At 31.1% G+C, this 18,099-nt stretch overlaps 1 protein-coding gene across 10 annotated transcripts in view; it reads right to left on the minus strand.

Annotated features, from left to right (window-relative positions):
• Window positions 1-18,099, minus strand: part of LOC123271818 (neurobeachin) — a 497,397-nt gene that overhangs the window by 163,178 nt on the left and 316,120 nt on the right. For all 10 annotated transcript variants that reach the window (XM_044738256.1, XM_044738261.1, XM_044738253.1 and 7 more), the window contains exons 3-5: window positions 8,837-8,963; window positions 8,507-8,607; window positions 8,279-8,374 (exon numbers count right to left, since the gene is read on the minus strand). In XM_044738256.1, coding sequence (XP_044594191.1) covers window positions 8,279-8,374; window positions 8,507-8,607; window positions 8,837-8,963 — 324 coding nt within the window. The remainder of the gene's footprint in view (window positions 1-8,278; window positions 8,375-8,506; window positions 8,608-8,836; window positions 8,964-18,099) is intronic.

Here is an 18,099-nt window from a genome sequence, read left to right on the forward strand (position 1 = left end):
TTTCAGTTGTCTTTTTATTAACTTGTCTAAATTTATTATTCTCCATTTTTTTAAATATCTGTCATTTCACTTGTTTGTTTTATGATTTGTCTAATTTCATAGATATCTTATTTTTAAATTTTATAATTTTATGCTTATCTTTTTTAAAATAATTCCAATTTTTCTGGTGACTAAATTTTTACATTACTACCTTTATTGATATCGAAATTTTGAATTATCCTTATTTAGACAAATAATTTTTTTATTATTTCTAATATAATATTTATATAAATTTTTTACTTAGTGATCTCTTTATTTAGAGTTGGCCAAATTTTGATGATTCCATTTTCCGTAAAATTCTTGACCGGTACGAATCATTGAAAGGCATTGTAATAACAATAATTTGTATTAAAAAAACAAAATAAAAAAAATTTTTGTTTGAAAAAAAAAAAAAAAAAAAAACATTGCCGAGTTCTCGAACCCGGTACTTTAGGCACCCGAGCCAAAAGAACTACCGCGCGCCTATCAAGGCAGCTTACTGAGTATGAGTAAACTTATATTTAAATTGCGTTTAGGAATTTCAAGTTATCATTAACTATTAACCATAATATTAACAATAATAATAATGATAATGATAACAATAATAATAATAATAATAGTAAGAATAACAATAAAACAATAATTTCAATTTTAATAATAAATTTTATACGTTTGCGAAAAATAAATTTTATACGAAAAAAAAAAAAAAAAAAAAACATTGCCGAGTTCTCGAACCCGGTACTTTAGGCACCCGAGCCAAAAAATTTGCCGCGCGCCTATCAAGGCATCTTACAGGGGCACAGTGTTAATTTATATTTAACTTGCATTTAGGAATTCCGAGTAAGAATTAACCGTAATAAGAATTATTAATGATAAATAATAATAATAATAATAATAATAATAATAATAATAATTATTATTATTATTATTATTATTATTATTATAATTTATAATTTATAAAAGAAGAACCTGAAAATATAAAAAATTTGACGTATGACGTCACACGCGAGGATCCTCGCGCTGACTTCATTTTTTTCCAAGCCTCACTTTTGGCTTGCCGACTCACGAACGTGCTCAGCTTCCATGTATTGGAGTAAATGCTGGCGGTTTGGTGGTGGAACTTTGGCGCGCGAGGGGCAACGGACTTCGGTCGCTCTCGGCTCCTTCCGAGCAACATCGACGCTGCTCGCTCACGGATACAGTAGTGTATCATTGTGTGGCGTGTGGGTAGAGGTCTAGGGAAAGGGTAACTTCTACCCACGATCTGGCTGCACTGGGTGGAACGAAGAAGTATTGCCTGGTGGCGACTCTAGACATCAGAAACGCCTTCAACTCCGCCAATTGGGAATGCATCATGCAGGCCCTCCAAGAGAAGAATGTCCCAGAATACCTTCTTAAGATCGTAGCAAGCTACTTTGAAAACAGGGTCCTGAAGTATGACACGAAGAACGGTCCGAGGGAGTATGATATTACTGGAGGTGTACCACAAGGTTCAGTTCTAGGCCCGCTCCTGTAGAATATTATGTATGACGGTCTATTAAGACTAACTCTGCCAACACACGTCAAACTCGTAGCATATGCAGATGACGTAGCCGTAGTGATCGTTGCCAAACACCTTGACGAGATAAACCGTATGTTAGATCTCACTTTTGAGCGCGTTAACCGGTGGATGGACGCAGTGAACCTGCAACTGGCGCAACACAAGACTGAGGCAGTACTTATTACCAGCAGAAAAGTGGTAGAGACCATTAAGCTGAAAGTCGGCGAACAAGAAATCACATCACAACCTTATATCCGATATTTGGGAGTGATGCTTGATGCCCGACTCAACTTCAAGCAGCAAGTGGAACATGTCAGTGCCAAAGCGTCAGTAGTGAGGGCTAGTCTCGCACGACTGATGCCGAACGTCGGAGGCCCAAAACAGAGCAGGAGGCTATTATTGTCATCAGTAGTCACATCGGTGCTCACTTACGGAATATCCATTTGGGCCGACGCATTAAAGACGCAAGAATCATGGAGAAAGGCTGGACCAGTATATCGACTGAGTGCCCTACGAGTAGCTAGCGCCTTTCGCACAATGTCAGAGGAAGCAGTGTGTGTTATTTCTGGTACTCTGCCTCTCAGAGTCCTAGCTGAGGAAAGACGGAACCTATATCAACGAAAAAGGTCAACCACACTGAGTCCTGAAGAACTTAGAAAGGAAGAACGGCAACACAGCATCGCAAGATGGCAACAAGACTGGAATGCTTCAGAGAAAGGTCGGTGGATGTACCGTCTCATACCTCGGATTGATGTGTGGTTCAGCCGGAGTCACGGTGAGATCAACTATTATTTAACGCAGATGTTATCAGGACACGGATGTTACCGGAAGTATCTTCACCGCTTTAAGCACGATGATACCCCAGAGTGCCCGTCCTGTCCAGGGGTCAATGAAGATGCGGAGCATGTTTTCTTTGTGTGTCCACGTTTCAACCAACAGCGCGATGAGTTGGGGAAGATTCTGAAAAAGATAACCCAACCAGAGTCAATAGTAGAAGCAATGTTGTCGTCAGAAGCTGCCTGGAACGCCACAAGCACTTTTGCTACAAAAGTGCTTACCGAGTTGCGATCCACTGAGAGGAAAAGAGCGAAAGACAGAATCTAGAAGGAAGGAATAACATCTTAGCCACCAGAAGGAAGAGCGGCAGCTAATTCCTCCCCCTGCGAAGAAATGCCTTACGGCGGTACCATGGGGGATCAGAGGATAGAAGAGAAAGGGGTTTAGGGTTTAGTGGGTAGGGGCGTCAGCGTCGAGTTTTAGTATGACGCTGCGTCGAGTCGCCACATATCCAGGCCAAACAGCTATGCCTTGAATCCGTAAAAAGGATTCCCCCCCCTGAGGAAAAAAAAAAAACACACACACTCACACACACACACACACACACACATACATACATACATACATACATACAGACAGACATACGGACATCATCGCGAAAACAATCAGGGAAGCTTCCTAGGACCTCAAAACGTCAAGATCTGATGAGAACTCGATTCTCGAAAAACGGGGTAAAACCAATAACTTCCCGATTTTTGAAAATTTTCAATTTTCTTAGAGGGAAGTTAAAAATTTAACTCAATTAATGCATTTTTTTTGCAAATTACAGTGTTTTTAGAGTTTCATACATGACGGACAGGAAAATTTATTGACCTATTTTAAATTTTTTTTCCGTTTTTATTGCACTAAATCAATTTTTAAAAAGTGTCAAATTAATCTCCATTAAATTATCTCGACAATAGTATTTAAAATATCTTGATTCCGTGAACTAACAAGACTATAATAATAAAAATTAGAAAAACGGTTGACCTTATAAGCGATCCCTGCAACTTCCCGCTAACTCTATACCTAAGCGCTCAACATTTCACTCATTTTGTTTTTGAGCTCTTTGAGCTCAAAAATATTATTTTTGGGTTTTTTGAGCTCTCCGAGCTCAAAGAGACGACTGCTCTATGCTTTTGAGCTCTTCGAGCTCAAAAGCCTGATAGAAGTTACACATAACACTATTTTTGAATTTTTAAACCGTAATAACTTTTGAATGAATCAACCGATTTTCTCGCGGTTTACGGCATTCAACGCAGTTTTTTGAGCTTTTTGAGAAATTAGAGAATGCGAACTGGTCAGACCAAAAATTTCATAGAAATTCTAAAAAAAAACATTTTTTCCAATTTTTTTCGACAACGATAACTCACGACCGAATCAACCGATTTTGATCGGACTGGTGGCAATTGACGTGGTTTTTTTATGTTAAGAGCTGATTAGTTTTTGTAATTGATCGGATAAGCCGTTCAAAAGATATTTGAAAAAAACGAATTTTTAGAAATTTTATTTTTGAAATTTTTCGAAATTTATCGACTTGAATTTTTTCAACTAATATCATAAATTTAAGGGCGATTGAATTCTTTAGAACGCCGCGTATTTCGATCGAATTGGATAAGCCGTTCAAAAGTTATGAGAGATTTACATACATACACACACACACACACACACACACACACACACACACACACACACACACACACGTCTTCTTTGTATGTCCTCGTTTCGATCCACAGCGTGAAGAACTGGAGAGGATCCTGAACCAGAGAATGCAACCAGATTCACTAGTAGAAGCAATGTTGTCATCAGAAGCTGCCTGGAACGCTACCAACACGTTTGCAACAGAAGTCCTTAAAGACTTGCGTTCCACCGAAAGAAAAAGAGCAAATAGCAGAAGATAGAAGGAAGATAGTTAACACCTTAGCCACCAGAAGGAAGAGCAGTAGCTAGATCCTCCCTTCACGAAGTAATGCCTGACGGCGGTTTCCATGAGGGATTAGAGGAAAGAAGGAAAAGGGGTTTAGGGTTTAGTGGGTAGGGGCGTTAGTGTCGAATTAGTATGACGCTGCGTCGAGTCGCCACATATCCAGGCCAAACAGCTATGCCTAGAATCCGTAAAAGGATTCCCCTACAAAACACACACACACACACACACACACACACACACACACACACACACACACACACACACACACATATATATATATACTAGCTGATACCCGCCCGCTTCGCTGGGCATGCAATAAAATTTTATTGTGTAACCCAGACGAAAAATGAACAAAATGATTAATTTCATCAATCTTAACGAAATTATATCGCTTTTTATCTTTAAAATAATTGTTTTTACAGATCTGAATTTGTTAATAAATTACATAAAAAAATATGTTATATTATTATTTTGTCTAAGCGCCAACTTCAATAACGTAGTTAAGATTGTTAATTCAGATTATTATTTCTTATCTCAGCGCCATTTTTTATAAAAATATGGATATTAGTAACCAAGATTATGAAATAAATCACATATTAATTGAAAATATAAACAACAATGTTATTATATTAATTTGACTGAAAATTAACATCGATAAGTTAAAAAATAAATTTATTTCTGCGTATAAATATAAAAATGAATATTTTTAATCTTTGTTATCAAGAAATTCATTACAAATTAAGTGGTATTAAAAAATATATTTATAATTATTTATTTTACTAAGAATTAACTTAAATCGACCGTTTTTTTATAATAATTTAACGATATCGTTGTGAAATTTTAGAGAAGATACATCAGACACAATTTACCATTTTAATTTTAATCATTAAAATCAGTATAATCATTTAACAAAATCAACTTAATGAATTTATGTTATATTTAGCTGTGTTATGATACAATGGAGTTCATTCTTTATGATCATTACAATACATATTAGCTATTTCAGTTATTAATGCTTTAGCTAGTCTTTCTTAAAAAAAGTATGATTATAAATTCCTACTGTCCCAACAATCAATCGATAAAATTTGAAATCAAAATGTATTTGCCTAATATTGTATAGAATATTAGTATTTAGTAACTTTCTACTTTTATTCTTATCATTCCTCTGAATTTAGTTGACAACCGAATTTGTGATTACAATTTATTTATTTTGACAGTTATTATGGCAACGGTAACCATAGTAAGAAAACCATGGTAACGGTAACCATAGGAACGGTTACTATGGCAACGCTAACCATGGTAACGGTAACCATGGCAACGGTAACCATGGTAACGGTTACCATGGAAACGGTTGATTAGCGTGTGTGGCTGTGGGGGATAGGGTGGGGTTGAGTTGTATAATTGATGGGTGCCATGGATGGTTTCTTAGATTGAAGGGTTAAAATGATATTCCCTCCCCCTCAAAAAAAAAGAGAGAAAGAGAGATAGGGAAGAGGGAAGATTATAGGGTACGAGAGGGAAGGGGCAGAATGAGAGGGAGGGGAGGGGGTAGCATATGTGATGGTAGACGAAAAATCTATATTGGCTAGGAATGGCGTAAAATCCGTTTTTATTGAGCGTCTACATCACGAATGGAGTAACTATGCTAAATTTCAAGTCAATCGGGCGTATAGTTTCGGAGATCTTGTGATGAGTGAGTCAGTGAGTGGTATTTCGATTATATATATAGATAGCTGATACCCGCCCGCTTCGCTAGGCATGCAATAAAATTTTATTGTGTAACCTAGACGAAAAATATAAACAAAATAATTAATTTCAACAATCTTAACGAAATTATATCGCTTTTTATCTATAAAATAATTGTTTTTACAGCTCTGAATATGTTAAGAAATTACATAAATAAATATGTTATTATTCTTTTGTTTAAGCGCCAACTTCAATAACGTTATTAAGATTGTTGATTCAGATTATTATTTCTTATCTCAGCGCCATTTTTTATAAAAATATGAATATTAGTAATCAAGATTATGAAATTAATCACATATTAATTGAGAATATAAACAGAAATGTTATTATATTAATTTGACTGAAAATTAACATTGATAAGTTAATGAATAAATTTATTTCTGCTTATATAAATATAAAAATGAATATTTTTAATCTTTGTTATTAAGAAATTCGTCACAAATTAAGTGGTATTAAAAAATATATTCGTTATTATTCATTTTATTAAGAATTAACCTAAATCGACCGTTTTTTATAATTTAACGATATCGTTGTGAAATTTTAGAGAAGATACATCAGACACAATTTACCATTTTAATTTTAATCATTAAAATCAATATAATCATTTAAAAATATCAACTTAATAAATTTATGTTTTATTTAGTTGTGTTATAATGGAGTTCATCCTTCATGATCATTACAATACATTTTAACTATTTTAGTTATTAATGATTTAGCTAGTCTTTCTTAAAAAAAGTACGATTATAAATTCCTACTATCCCAACAAACAATCGATAAAATTTGAAATCAAAATGTATTTGCCTAACGTATAGAATATTAGTATTTAGTAACTTTCTACTTTTATTCTAATCATTCCTCTGAATTCAGTTGACACCCGAATTTGTTATTACAATTTATTTATTTTGACAGTTATTATGATAACATTAACCATGGTGACGGTGACCATAGTAACGGTAACCATAGCAACGGTTACCATGGCAACGGTTACTATGGCAACGCTAACCATTGTAATGGTTACCATGGCAATGGTAACCATGGTAATGGTAACCATCGTAATGGTAACCTTGGTAATGGTAACCATGGTAATAGTAACCATGGTAATGTAACCATGGTAATGGTAACCATAGCAACGGTAACCATAGCAACGGACCATTTCTTTTATGAACGGGAGTCAATAAGTGAAAATCCATTTCCGATAGGAATTCCGTAATATCGCTTCTTATCTCTCATCTACGGTGAAAAAGGAGTACCTATGCCAAATTTTAAATGAATCGGTCCAATAGTTTCGAAGATCTGGTGATGAGTCAGTGGTATTTCGCTTATATGTATATAGAATATGTATATAGAAGATATATATACATACAGACACGGTGACCACTGCGGAAACAGTCAGGAAAACTTTTAAGGGCCTCAAAATGTCGAGATCTGATGAAAACTCGATTTTCGAAAAACGGAGTTAAAACAATAACTTCCCGATTTTTTCATTTTCCGTAAATGAAAATCAAAAAAAAAAAACGAATTTACTATTGAAACTTGTTATTTTCTAACCGATAAAATCAAGGTTACAAATGAACAATTGAGCATAAATTGTATACTAAAACTTTTTCAGAAATACGGTGGAGTTTCGGTGCAAGTTTTGTGTACATTGATTGAGTAGCTTTTTGGTTAGGCACTATAAAAAAGCCTCCTCATTTATTAGTATAAAAGATATACTTTGGTTGCCATCTTTTGGAAACCATCTTTTTAATCAGTAAAAATATTAAAGAAGAAATAGTCATCCTGAGATTAATCAATTAAAAGTATATACGTCTATTCTATATTTTAAACTACCCGATAATTATATCGTACATTTTAGTGGCATAGTTAACTGTTTACCGTGCAGCAGACAGTACATAGAGGATCAATGGTCTCATTAACGGATGGGAAGTCCAGTGTGTTAGTGTAATGCGTATTAAAGCTGACGAATCATGACGTGGTTACGATAATAGGAAATTTCAGTGACCTGACATAGAGGTCAGTGGTAATTAATCGAACTAAAAGTAGTTCCTTTCACCCTCCATGTTGCGCATGCGCATACATTTTCTTCAAAGAAAGATCTGATTTCCTTTAAAGATGATATTCAAACAAAATTTTTATTTAATAAAAAAATAATATTATTATTGACAAAAAACTTCTTTTTCTCGTTTTCTATAAAATGTAAACAGTTTATTATTTAAAGAGTAAAAACTTACGGATCCTTTTCTTCCGGGAAAACTGAAAAATACATCTGGTCCATTACGCTGTGGCATCTGGCGAAGTACGTTTAGCAATTTAGCAGAATGCCTCGGCTATAAACATTTAAGTCAAAACAATAATCATTTGAGATGAATAATAATAATAATAATAATAATAATAATAATAATAATAATAATAATAATTTGAGCAACAGAAAAGAAAGATATTTTCTTTTAGCGTCTTACCCATTTTCCTTTGATGGCTTTCATTGCACCGAAGAGCAATTTCAATTCTTTAACTGTGATACTGTAGCTTGCAAGCACACCCAGCATATCGATCAATAAATCTATTAGAGATAAAAACATAGATAAAATTAAATATAGAAATAAATAAATAAAACATAATAGAATAAAGAAGATAGATGATGGAAGAAAAAGAATTTTTAATAATAATTTTTAAAAATTAAAAGAGCAAAGGAAGAAAGAGCAACGGCAAAGAAAAAAAGAGATATAAGAAAGTATAAGTTAAGATTTAAATAAAGGGAAAAGGAAAAAAACGATTGTATATTTATTGACCTGCAACAACTGTTTCTGCACGAGATAAACGATGGAGAACGTGCTCTATAAGACTGACATCTGTGCATGCTTGTAAATTTCTCACGCTTTTTCTCAAAATCGCGATGAAGACACTCCATATTTCCGCCTAAAAGATAAAAGAAAATCATAATTATTATATCATTGTCATCATAGTTATTGTTATTTTCATTATTAATCATAAACTAAGAGCCCTATATAGTCATTGTATAAGAGTTCAAAGGTTTATTCTATTCATATTATTTCGTTTGGCAATTTTGTTTGTTCCAAAGAGTAGCAATTAAGGGGAAGAGGAAAAAAAAAACCTCATCAGTTTTAGCGCATGGAATTTATTTAGAAAAAAAAAATAATAGTGCTTTTTCTGCTTAGGGAATATAAATTAAGATTAAATTGAGAGCTCATGGTCTACAAGTTATTATAATTTTTTTTTCAAGTTCATTTTTTATCGATTTAATAGCTTGGAAACCCAGCGACGCTTGAAAGTAGTCTACGACGATAAAGTTGATCCTTTGATTGATTTTTAGGAATAACGATGTTTGCTGAGAAGAAATTTATAATGTGAAAGGTTTTTTTTATTTGAAAGAAGAAAGTATGATCGTTAATTTATAAAAGCTTTGAAAATCCAAAAGTACATTTGTTAGTTGGTAATTGATATAATTGCTCTTTGCAGACGCTGTTAAAAAATATTTCTAATTGTTATTAGAAATAGTCATGAAAGTACTAAAAAGTTTATTTTTAAACAAATTTAAAAGTTAATTCAAGTGACGCTAAAAAAATTAATAATCATGAAATAAGAAGCGAACTGTTTCCACTTAAAACTTTTTACGAGGTTCTATTTAATTATCAATTTTTTTTTATTTAATTTAATTTATCGTGCTTTATAAAATGTGTCTACTAAAAGTATGAAAACGTAAATTTACTCACCAACCCTTACTCCTATAATTAAATTGATTCCCTTACATCGCTTTAAGTACTAAAGAAATTCAATTTTTTCTCAGCTCCATTTATTTAATGAGACGCCGAGTCTTTAGAGTCTTCAATTATTTCTTTCAAGAAATATTTACTCGTTCGTTTATTAATTAATATGAATAACTATTTTGAATATTCATTAAGCAGTAATTTAAAGAAGAAACTTAAAAAAAATTTTTTGAAAAATTTAAAAATTTGTCGACTTTTCACATATTAGTGGCTCCATTACTCTACGGACGCCAGAAATGAAACAGAAGTCACTATGGTGGACAGCTAGTCATCCGTTTTTAAATTAAAATGGGTGTATTAAAAAAAACTAAAAGGAATTTCGCTCTGACTTTTTATTACCTTATCAAAAACACCATTTTGAAGATAAAAATAAATGAATCAGCTCCCGAGTCAAAATATAAATTCCAATTTGAGCCTCAAAATCCTCAGTGAGGTTTTTGAGGGCAAATTTGGAATTTCAAGATAGATTTTAATATGGAAAGTAGTCACGATTTGAACCTCAAAATCTTACTTACGAACGGTTTTAAAATTTTGAGGGTAAAAATAGAACTTCAGAATTCACGTTTGAACCTCAAAACCCTCACAATATTCTTTAATAATTTTACTATTCAAAATTTTAAATGAATATGGCACTATTGTTTTTTAAATCCTCCCTGCATTTTGTAAATAAACAAATGGTTTTATCAGATAAAATAAATTCAAAGTGATCGAGGTGTAAAATTTTTTTGCAGTGGTACAAGTTGTCATATAACATTTTATTAATTAATTTCATCAAAATAAATTAGCCAAATTGAAAAAAAAAAATTTTTTTTTTCTTGGGATTGTTGTTTCAATTTGGGTGTCAGATTATCGTTTAATATATTTAACATGTTTATCTTTCTTGTTTCCCTATGTATCGAAATTAAATTAATCTAAAATCGTCCGACGCTCGGACTCGAACACGGAACCCTACTCTCTCTAAGCCTAAACTTAACCGACTACTCTATACTACGCATGTAGTTGTTTTGATGATAACTGTACATGCTTTAAGCATATTAGAATTCTTGATCCTCATACTCCTTAATGAAGATTTTGAGGCTTTCGTTCGGATTTGAAACCTACTATACGCGGGAAAGAAATAATGCTGTTTTCCAACCATGCATTTTTTATCTCGAGGAGTCCTTTCAAACTATTTGTTTTATTATCGTTAATAATAAATTTTTTGAGAGATAAGTATCAATTATTACTGTTTTTACTATCAGTAAACAAAAAATAGCTTCACTTAAATTAACTAAAAATTATGTCAATTAAGTTAACAAATTTTTGTGATCAGAAGATAGATAAAGAAAATATTAATTACATTACTATTCCTTATACACTTTTACTCATGACTATTTTCGAATATTGTACTCATTTTTTAATAATATTTAAAAATTTATATGATCACCATAAATGAAACCTTTTTTCAAACAAATTAATAGCTTTTGTTTAGTGTTAGTTTAGTTTTTATGGAAATATTACGTAAAGTTTTTGAGTTATAATCAAGTATACTAGAAAATTTTTTTCTTTTCTCCTATAGTGCAATGTATAACCTCTAAAAAAATTCTAACTTTAAAATTAAATATTTCCAAAACTGTATGATGCAACAATCTCATTTTTTACAAATCGATACAGAATTATTATTATATATACTCTGAAAAAATGCAAAAAAAATCTATTTTTGTTCTGACTGTCCTTATAACCCTTTTATATAAGGTCATTTTTTTATAAGGTCATTTAATTATTTTCATTTCTATCTTCTTTTAAGAGTATGAAACTTTAAAAATTCGACTTCAAGACATGATGGACTCTCAAAATACTGATATGTGACTGAATCCCAAAATTTTTAAATTAACGCTAATTATTAAAAACTTAATTGTGATTGAGAAAAAAAAAACAGATTGAAAAATTTAAAATCTGAATAAGCATTTGCATTGATGAATCATTACATGGATTTGGTTTCAACAAACGTTTCAAATGTTTTACAGCATTTAAAAAAATTAATTAAATTACCTGATGTACTATGTAGGTTGCTTCAAAAAATCATTTAATTATTGAATATCTACGGTTATATCAGCACATTAATGAACCTAATTCAATTTTTCGAACTTGAAGGAATATTTTGTCCATTGGTCACTGAGAATTAATTATTCGTTACGTAATAAAATAACAAATATGTATTTAGATTTTTATTGATATTATTTATTATCTATTAATTTATTGGTAATAACTGAGTTACAATTGCATGCCTTAAACGTGAGCGTAGGTATTCTTTAATTCTTGCTTAAAAATCAAGATTCCGTGTTTCGTCACATTAATTTGTACCTAACAGACATAATATATGCGAACAAATGCTACAAAAACTATACTGTCAGATAAAAAAATAATCACTGATCTTTTAGAAATTTTTTTTTGATTTTTTAATAGCTATTTTTACATAAAGTGATGACATATTTCTCATATGTTATATGTTAATTTGTAAATGTAACTTAAATTTTTTTCGGAGATGCAAAAATTTTCTAAGTCCAAAATACAACTTTTCACTGAATGAGACTTTTGAGGTTGTAGTGAGGATTCTAAATCAACGGGTGGTTCTTATTAAGACCTCAAAATCTTCAATGAGGATTTTGAGTATTAAAGTAGAGTTACTTTCTGTGCGGCAAATAAAACATCAAAGGATTTGAGGCTTTTGAGGTTAAAACTAGAATTTGTTTTTTGACTCGGGAGGTAAATTCATAAACTCTTTCAATAAATACAGTGATTAAGTTATAGAGCGAACACTTCGAATCATGCAATATTGTAAAATAACTTTTTAATCACCAAATATCGGCACGTACCCATAAAATTTTAGTTACCAAGAAATAACATGGATGAAAATTCAAATTAATTTATAAGATACTTAAAATTCTTGATTTTAGGTCTGACGGTAAATGAAACGCCACGTCGGTTTTCCGATATCGGTGATTAAAATATTTGAATATTTTGAATATTATCTACGAAAATTAAATTTCAACACAGAGCACAATATTAATATTATATTTAATTATTTTTATTATCATAATTATGTTTGCTTATGGTACGGCGAATAGTAAAAACAAGCAGAGCTAGAGCTCAGGTATTTATGAGAAGTAATATTATTCTCTTGCAGGTAGTAAACGACATTCCATTGTTATTACATTCTCAGACTACAATTGTATTAACTATAGTCGTAATAGTAATATAATAACAGTATTTTTATTTGAAAAATGAACAGTGGCCTTTAATTAACAAGTATATATTTCATTTTCATAAAGAATTTTTATTTGTTTTTTTTCATGTCGGTCCTTATGGCTATTGCCGCTCGCTAATAATAACTTTAATTACCCTCTACACTTTAGTTTACGTATGTGGCGCAGTTAATTAATAATTGATAATAATTAACTAGATAATCAACGTATAATTCGTTTCAATGGATAATTAGTGTAATGATTAATGGTTAATTTTTGATTACTTGGGTCAATGTTTTTCGTTAAATATTCACAAGTTCATTGCATCCCGCGGATTGTTGATAATTGAGTTAATATTCGGGCTGACATATGTCATTGATAAAAAAACTACTTGACTGAAGAGAAATATTTTTGATCTAAGAACCAGTTTTAAAGAGAACCAGTTGTTTTTTTTTTTTTTTTTTAGAATTTCTCGTTTTAAACCTCGTTTTGTTAGCAAAGAAAATTTTGAAATTTCCGAATAAGAGTACATAGCAATTTAAAGAAAATTTAGAGAAGGGGAAGATCTATTCAATGGGACCATTTTCGATGACTAAAAAAATAATTCGAATCGACTCTGGATCTTTTAAGCTCAATTAAGCTATTCGAGACACTGCCCATAGTTACTATTCAGTTATTGAAATTATAATTGTGAGATACAATTAAATTCGAATTTAAAAAACACTGTTCTCCGAAATTAACAATTACTACGTATTTCTTTTCAATTTAATATTTTTATTTTTAATATAAGCCGAAATCGCTTTGTAGGATCTCAAAACGTGGAGATCTGATGACAACTGGATTTTCGAAAATCGGCGTAAAACCAATAACTTCCCAATTTTTGAAAATTTTCAATTTTCTTAGTGGGAAATTAAAAATCAAATAATGATTGACCTAAACCTATTCTAAAATGTATTTGAGATTTGTTTTTGATGAGATAAGAAATAACAAAAAATACGAAAATTTTTGGTACTCTTGAAACAAAATGGTCTAAGCCAACATTACCGAGTGTCTTAAATCTCAAGAAAGAAATTGTTGGGTGGAGTATACCAACTTATATACAACTTATCTTGTTCAAAAATAATAAAGTAGTTGGTTGAATTTGGCTAGTTAACATTTTTGAATGAGAAACTTTTTCTATTTATCTTGAAGTTTGATTTTCTTGATTTGATTTGTAAAGTTCTCGAATTAATTTAAACTAAATATTTCGAAGCAATGGTGCAATTGTCAAGAGAATATTTTTTATAACTTGAGAATTTTTTTTTAGTGTAGACATTTTAAATTTATATTTGTAATTAATAACAACAACAATAGGGGATGAAAATGAAAATGTAAAACAGACAAGCGTTGGATCTCATAAACCCTCGAACTACAGGTGGTAGAATTGGAGCTTCTAATCCATTCGAGTAGAACATGCAAGCGCAAACATTATACATTAGAATACTAACTAAAGGTGCATTCGAGCAAATTTACTACTGAGCTGGATGGTATCTAGTTAATAAATTAATGATAATCTTATTACATTGTATAAGTTTGTTATTGAATTATTATAGACTTCAAATTAATTCCGAGTTTAGTGTATACTCATGTATATATATAAAAATAAAAATTCGATACAAATTTGGCGTATGTAAATTATATGAGCAAGATTTAGCACAAAAGATTTGGTAGCTATTTCTGTGAAAAGTTTGCTAGAATATCGCTAGGTGTTAAGTTGAGTTTCAGTTTTCGCTAGTTTAGTTCGTCATAGAGCTGAATAACGAATAGATCCTGTGAGCTATCTATATCAACATATTTCAAACTAGTTCATATACACGTATATTATACCGTATATTCACATAAATATACATTATCTCTTTTAGAATTTCTCCGTTATGGATTAAACTGCTTCGCAGTAAATTTCTAGACTTTGTTGGTCAACTACAAAACCTGAGATTATATTATTCAGGATTTCGGTTTATCATCTATTTTCTTTGCGTACAGCAGATGATATAGACAAAATGAAGTTTTGAAAAATACATTAATAGGGGAGAAAGGGGCCAATTGAACCACTCGACTTGAAAAATTGAAAAAATGCTTCATTCTCTTAGAATTAAATTCCAATATTAAACTCTGATATGATCAAAATTTGAAATCATTGCGATTAATAAATTTTGAAAAATTGAGATTTTTGTATTTTTAGGTGTGCAAACTTTTTTTCGGCTGGTTACAAATTTTTTAATAATATTTTAATTTTTGAATTAATTGATAAAGTTTGAATTGTAGTAGTTGTATATACTTATGCTTATCAATCCCCAACTTTGTTTATAGTGATATAGTAATTTATTTATTTATTATTTACTATTAATTGGCATAAAAGTATATAAGGTCAGTTGAACCAGCAGTCCCGAGAACGATTAAACGACGGAGAACCATGGGACATGCGCGCACATTTTGACTTTACGTAAAAAATACTCAGGGAAATAAAAATTTAACGTTTGTTATTGTTTTAATTTAAAGTGAATATCAATTTATTCAAAGCTGTCAAAAGTATTTAATAACTGTGATAAGTAATAAAAGATTATTATTATTTTTATACAATATATTTTCTGTAGACTGATTTTTATAATACTATAAATCTGAATTTTTTTATTGACTGTCCAGTCTATTGCACGAATTTTTTTTTTTTTTTTTTTTTTTTTTTTTAACTAATTATTTATCTAATAATTTATAATATCGTTCACCTGTATTCCCTACAGGCATAAACGATTTTTAAATTCGTATATAAATTTGTCATTAAAGGTAAATTTGACTGAAAAAATAACTCGGACGGCCCAGACCAGGAATCGAACCTGGATCTTTTGGTGTCACGCCAACTGCTCTACCCTTTTTTTTTTTTTATTCAAGCATTTATTTATTTAAATCATTGATACATAGATATAAACATAACACACAGGTATAAACGTAAGACCTGTTACTTAAAATAAATTGTCTACCTGGCCCATACGGGTTCTCATAGAGGATAACATAAATGACATTTCTTAATACCTGATAAGCCTCAGAGGCTGTACATAGTGAAGTAAATAATATAGTTTTTCTTATTCTTATTGTGTTAAATACATAAAGTGTTAATACATGATTTATACTAGTTAGCCTAAAAAATAAACTTGATTTTCATAAAAATAATAGTTTAAAAAAACTAAAAAAACACGCTTTTATAGAAAATCAAACTAAAAAACAGAAAATAAAATTTAATAAATTTGGATTAAGAATAGTGTAAATAAGAAATAAATGTACATTATTGTAAAAAAGCGTGGGGTGCATTTAAAGTGCGTTTTATGATATTATCAAAGTGATGATTCTTCTACACATTAGTCAATAAAATGTTTATAACTATTGACACTATGCACCCCACGCTTTTTTACAATAATGTACATTTATTTCTTATTTACACTATTTTTAATCCAAATTTATTAAATTTTATTTTCTGTTTTTTAGTTTGATTTTCTATAAAAGCGTGTTTTTTTAGTTTTTTTAAACTATTATTTATTTTTCATTTTTTAGTTAAATTTTTTAAACTATAAATTTTTTATCATTACATCAATTTACTACTAAAGTGAGATTGAGTAAATGTTGGCTGCTTTTAGATTATATATTTAATAAAGCGTGTTGAAGAACTATAGTACTCAATTATTTCAGTATCGTGCCATAAAAATCAATGATTTTCAAAAAAATCAGAAAATCACTGATGTTTATTCTAAGACAGTAACTAATCAGACAAATGGGGAAATTGGGTGCTTGCTGCCTTCCTTGGATGCGGTAGCCGTTCCTCAGGCTCCCTCTCCGAAAACTCATCTTATTAACAGTTGGTGACCTTATCGACTGCAGATCCAAGGTCATGCTGGTTACCAAATTTTATTCCGCAACATAAATAAATTGATATTTCTGTCCTGAATATTTTGTTTTGTTGTGAATACGAAGTGTTTTTTGGTAAATCACGGTTATAAACATATTATGGATATTATAAAATGACAATAGAATGCGTATTAGATTTGTCGGAACATATATGTAAGTATAAGGAACAAGACGCAACTACCTTATTAGTCTCTATAAGGTTGTGCTGAACTGAGTGCCCGAAAAGAGTAAGTCTGGAACTGCACGCATGCGTAGTTCGCGCTCTATCTCTCTTACTCGCATGCAAAGGATGCGGAAAGAAATTAATTAATCCTGGCGAATCTAATTAGGATAATCGGATATTTTGATCGGATTATTGCATTGTCATCGACCTTTGACAGGTGTGCAAAGTTTGAATCAAATCTGATCGTTCAAAGTAGGGCAAAATCGAGCCCAAAAGGGTCGGTTACAAACAAACATGCAGGTGAAGCTAATAAAAGCGTGTTAAAAAGGCTTACGCTATTAGAATAGTACATGAGAGACATTAAATCAACAACAATTAAAATTAAAAAATATAACAAAATCAGAGAATATACTAAAAGACAAAAAAGGGAAGCTATTAAAGAGAACAATAAAACAATTAAAGAAAAAGAACTTGTGATTAGGTGAGCCACCAATACTCTTAGCGGGAATGAGGTTTATTTGTTGTATCTTTGAGGGGTATTGAGGTGCAGTATTTCAGGTCTAAGAATGATAATGCTTTTGGGTCATAAGTGATAGCTTTTGTGTTGGGACCTCTTTTGACGTGGTATATTAGGGGTATACTGTTTGAGTCTTGTATGTAGCCCAGACTGTCCAAGTAAGTGAATATTTCGAGAGGAGAGAATCCCGACTTCATTGCTATTTGAAAATATGCTGGTTGTGGGTAAAATGGACCAGATATTAAGCTGTTTATTGTGAAGGAGGAGGCACTAGCAAAGTGATTGCGGCATAGACGTATAATATGGTTGTCGATACGCTCTATTTTAGCTAAGTTTAAGAGTGTGGAGTTACTATAGTATTTGGTGTAATTTGAGTCAGGTGTCTTGTACATATTCAGACAAGCTCTCAGACATTGTCTTTTAAATTTTC

The sequence above is a fragment of the Cotesia glomerata genome, linkage group LG9, assembly GCF_020080835.1.
Source record: "Cotesia glomerata isolate CgM1 linkage group LG9, MPM_Cglom_v2.3, whole genome shotgun sequence".
Lineage (NCBI taxonomy): Eukaryota > Metazoa > Arthropoda > Insecta > Hymenoptera > Braconidae > Cotesia > Cotesia glomerata.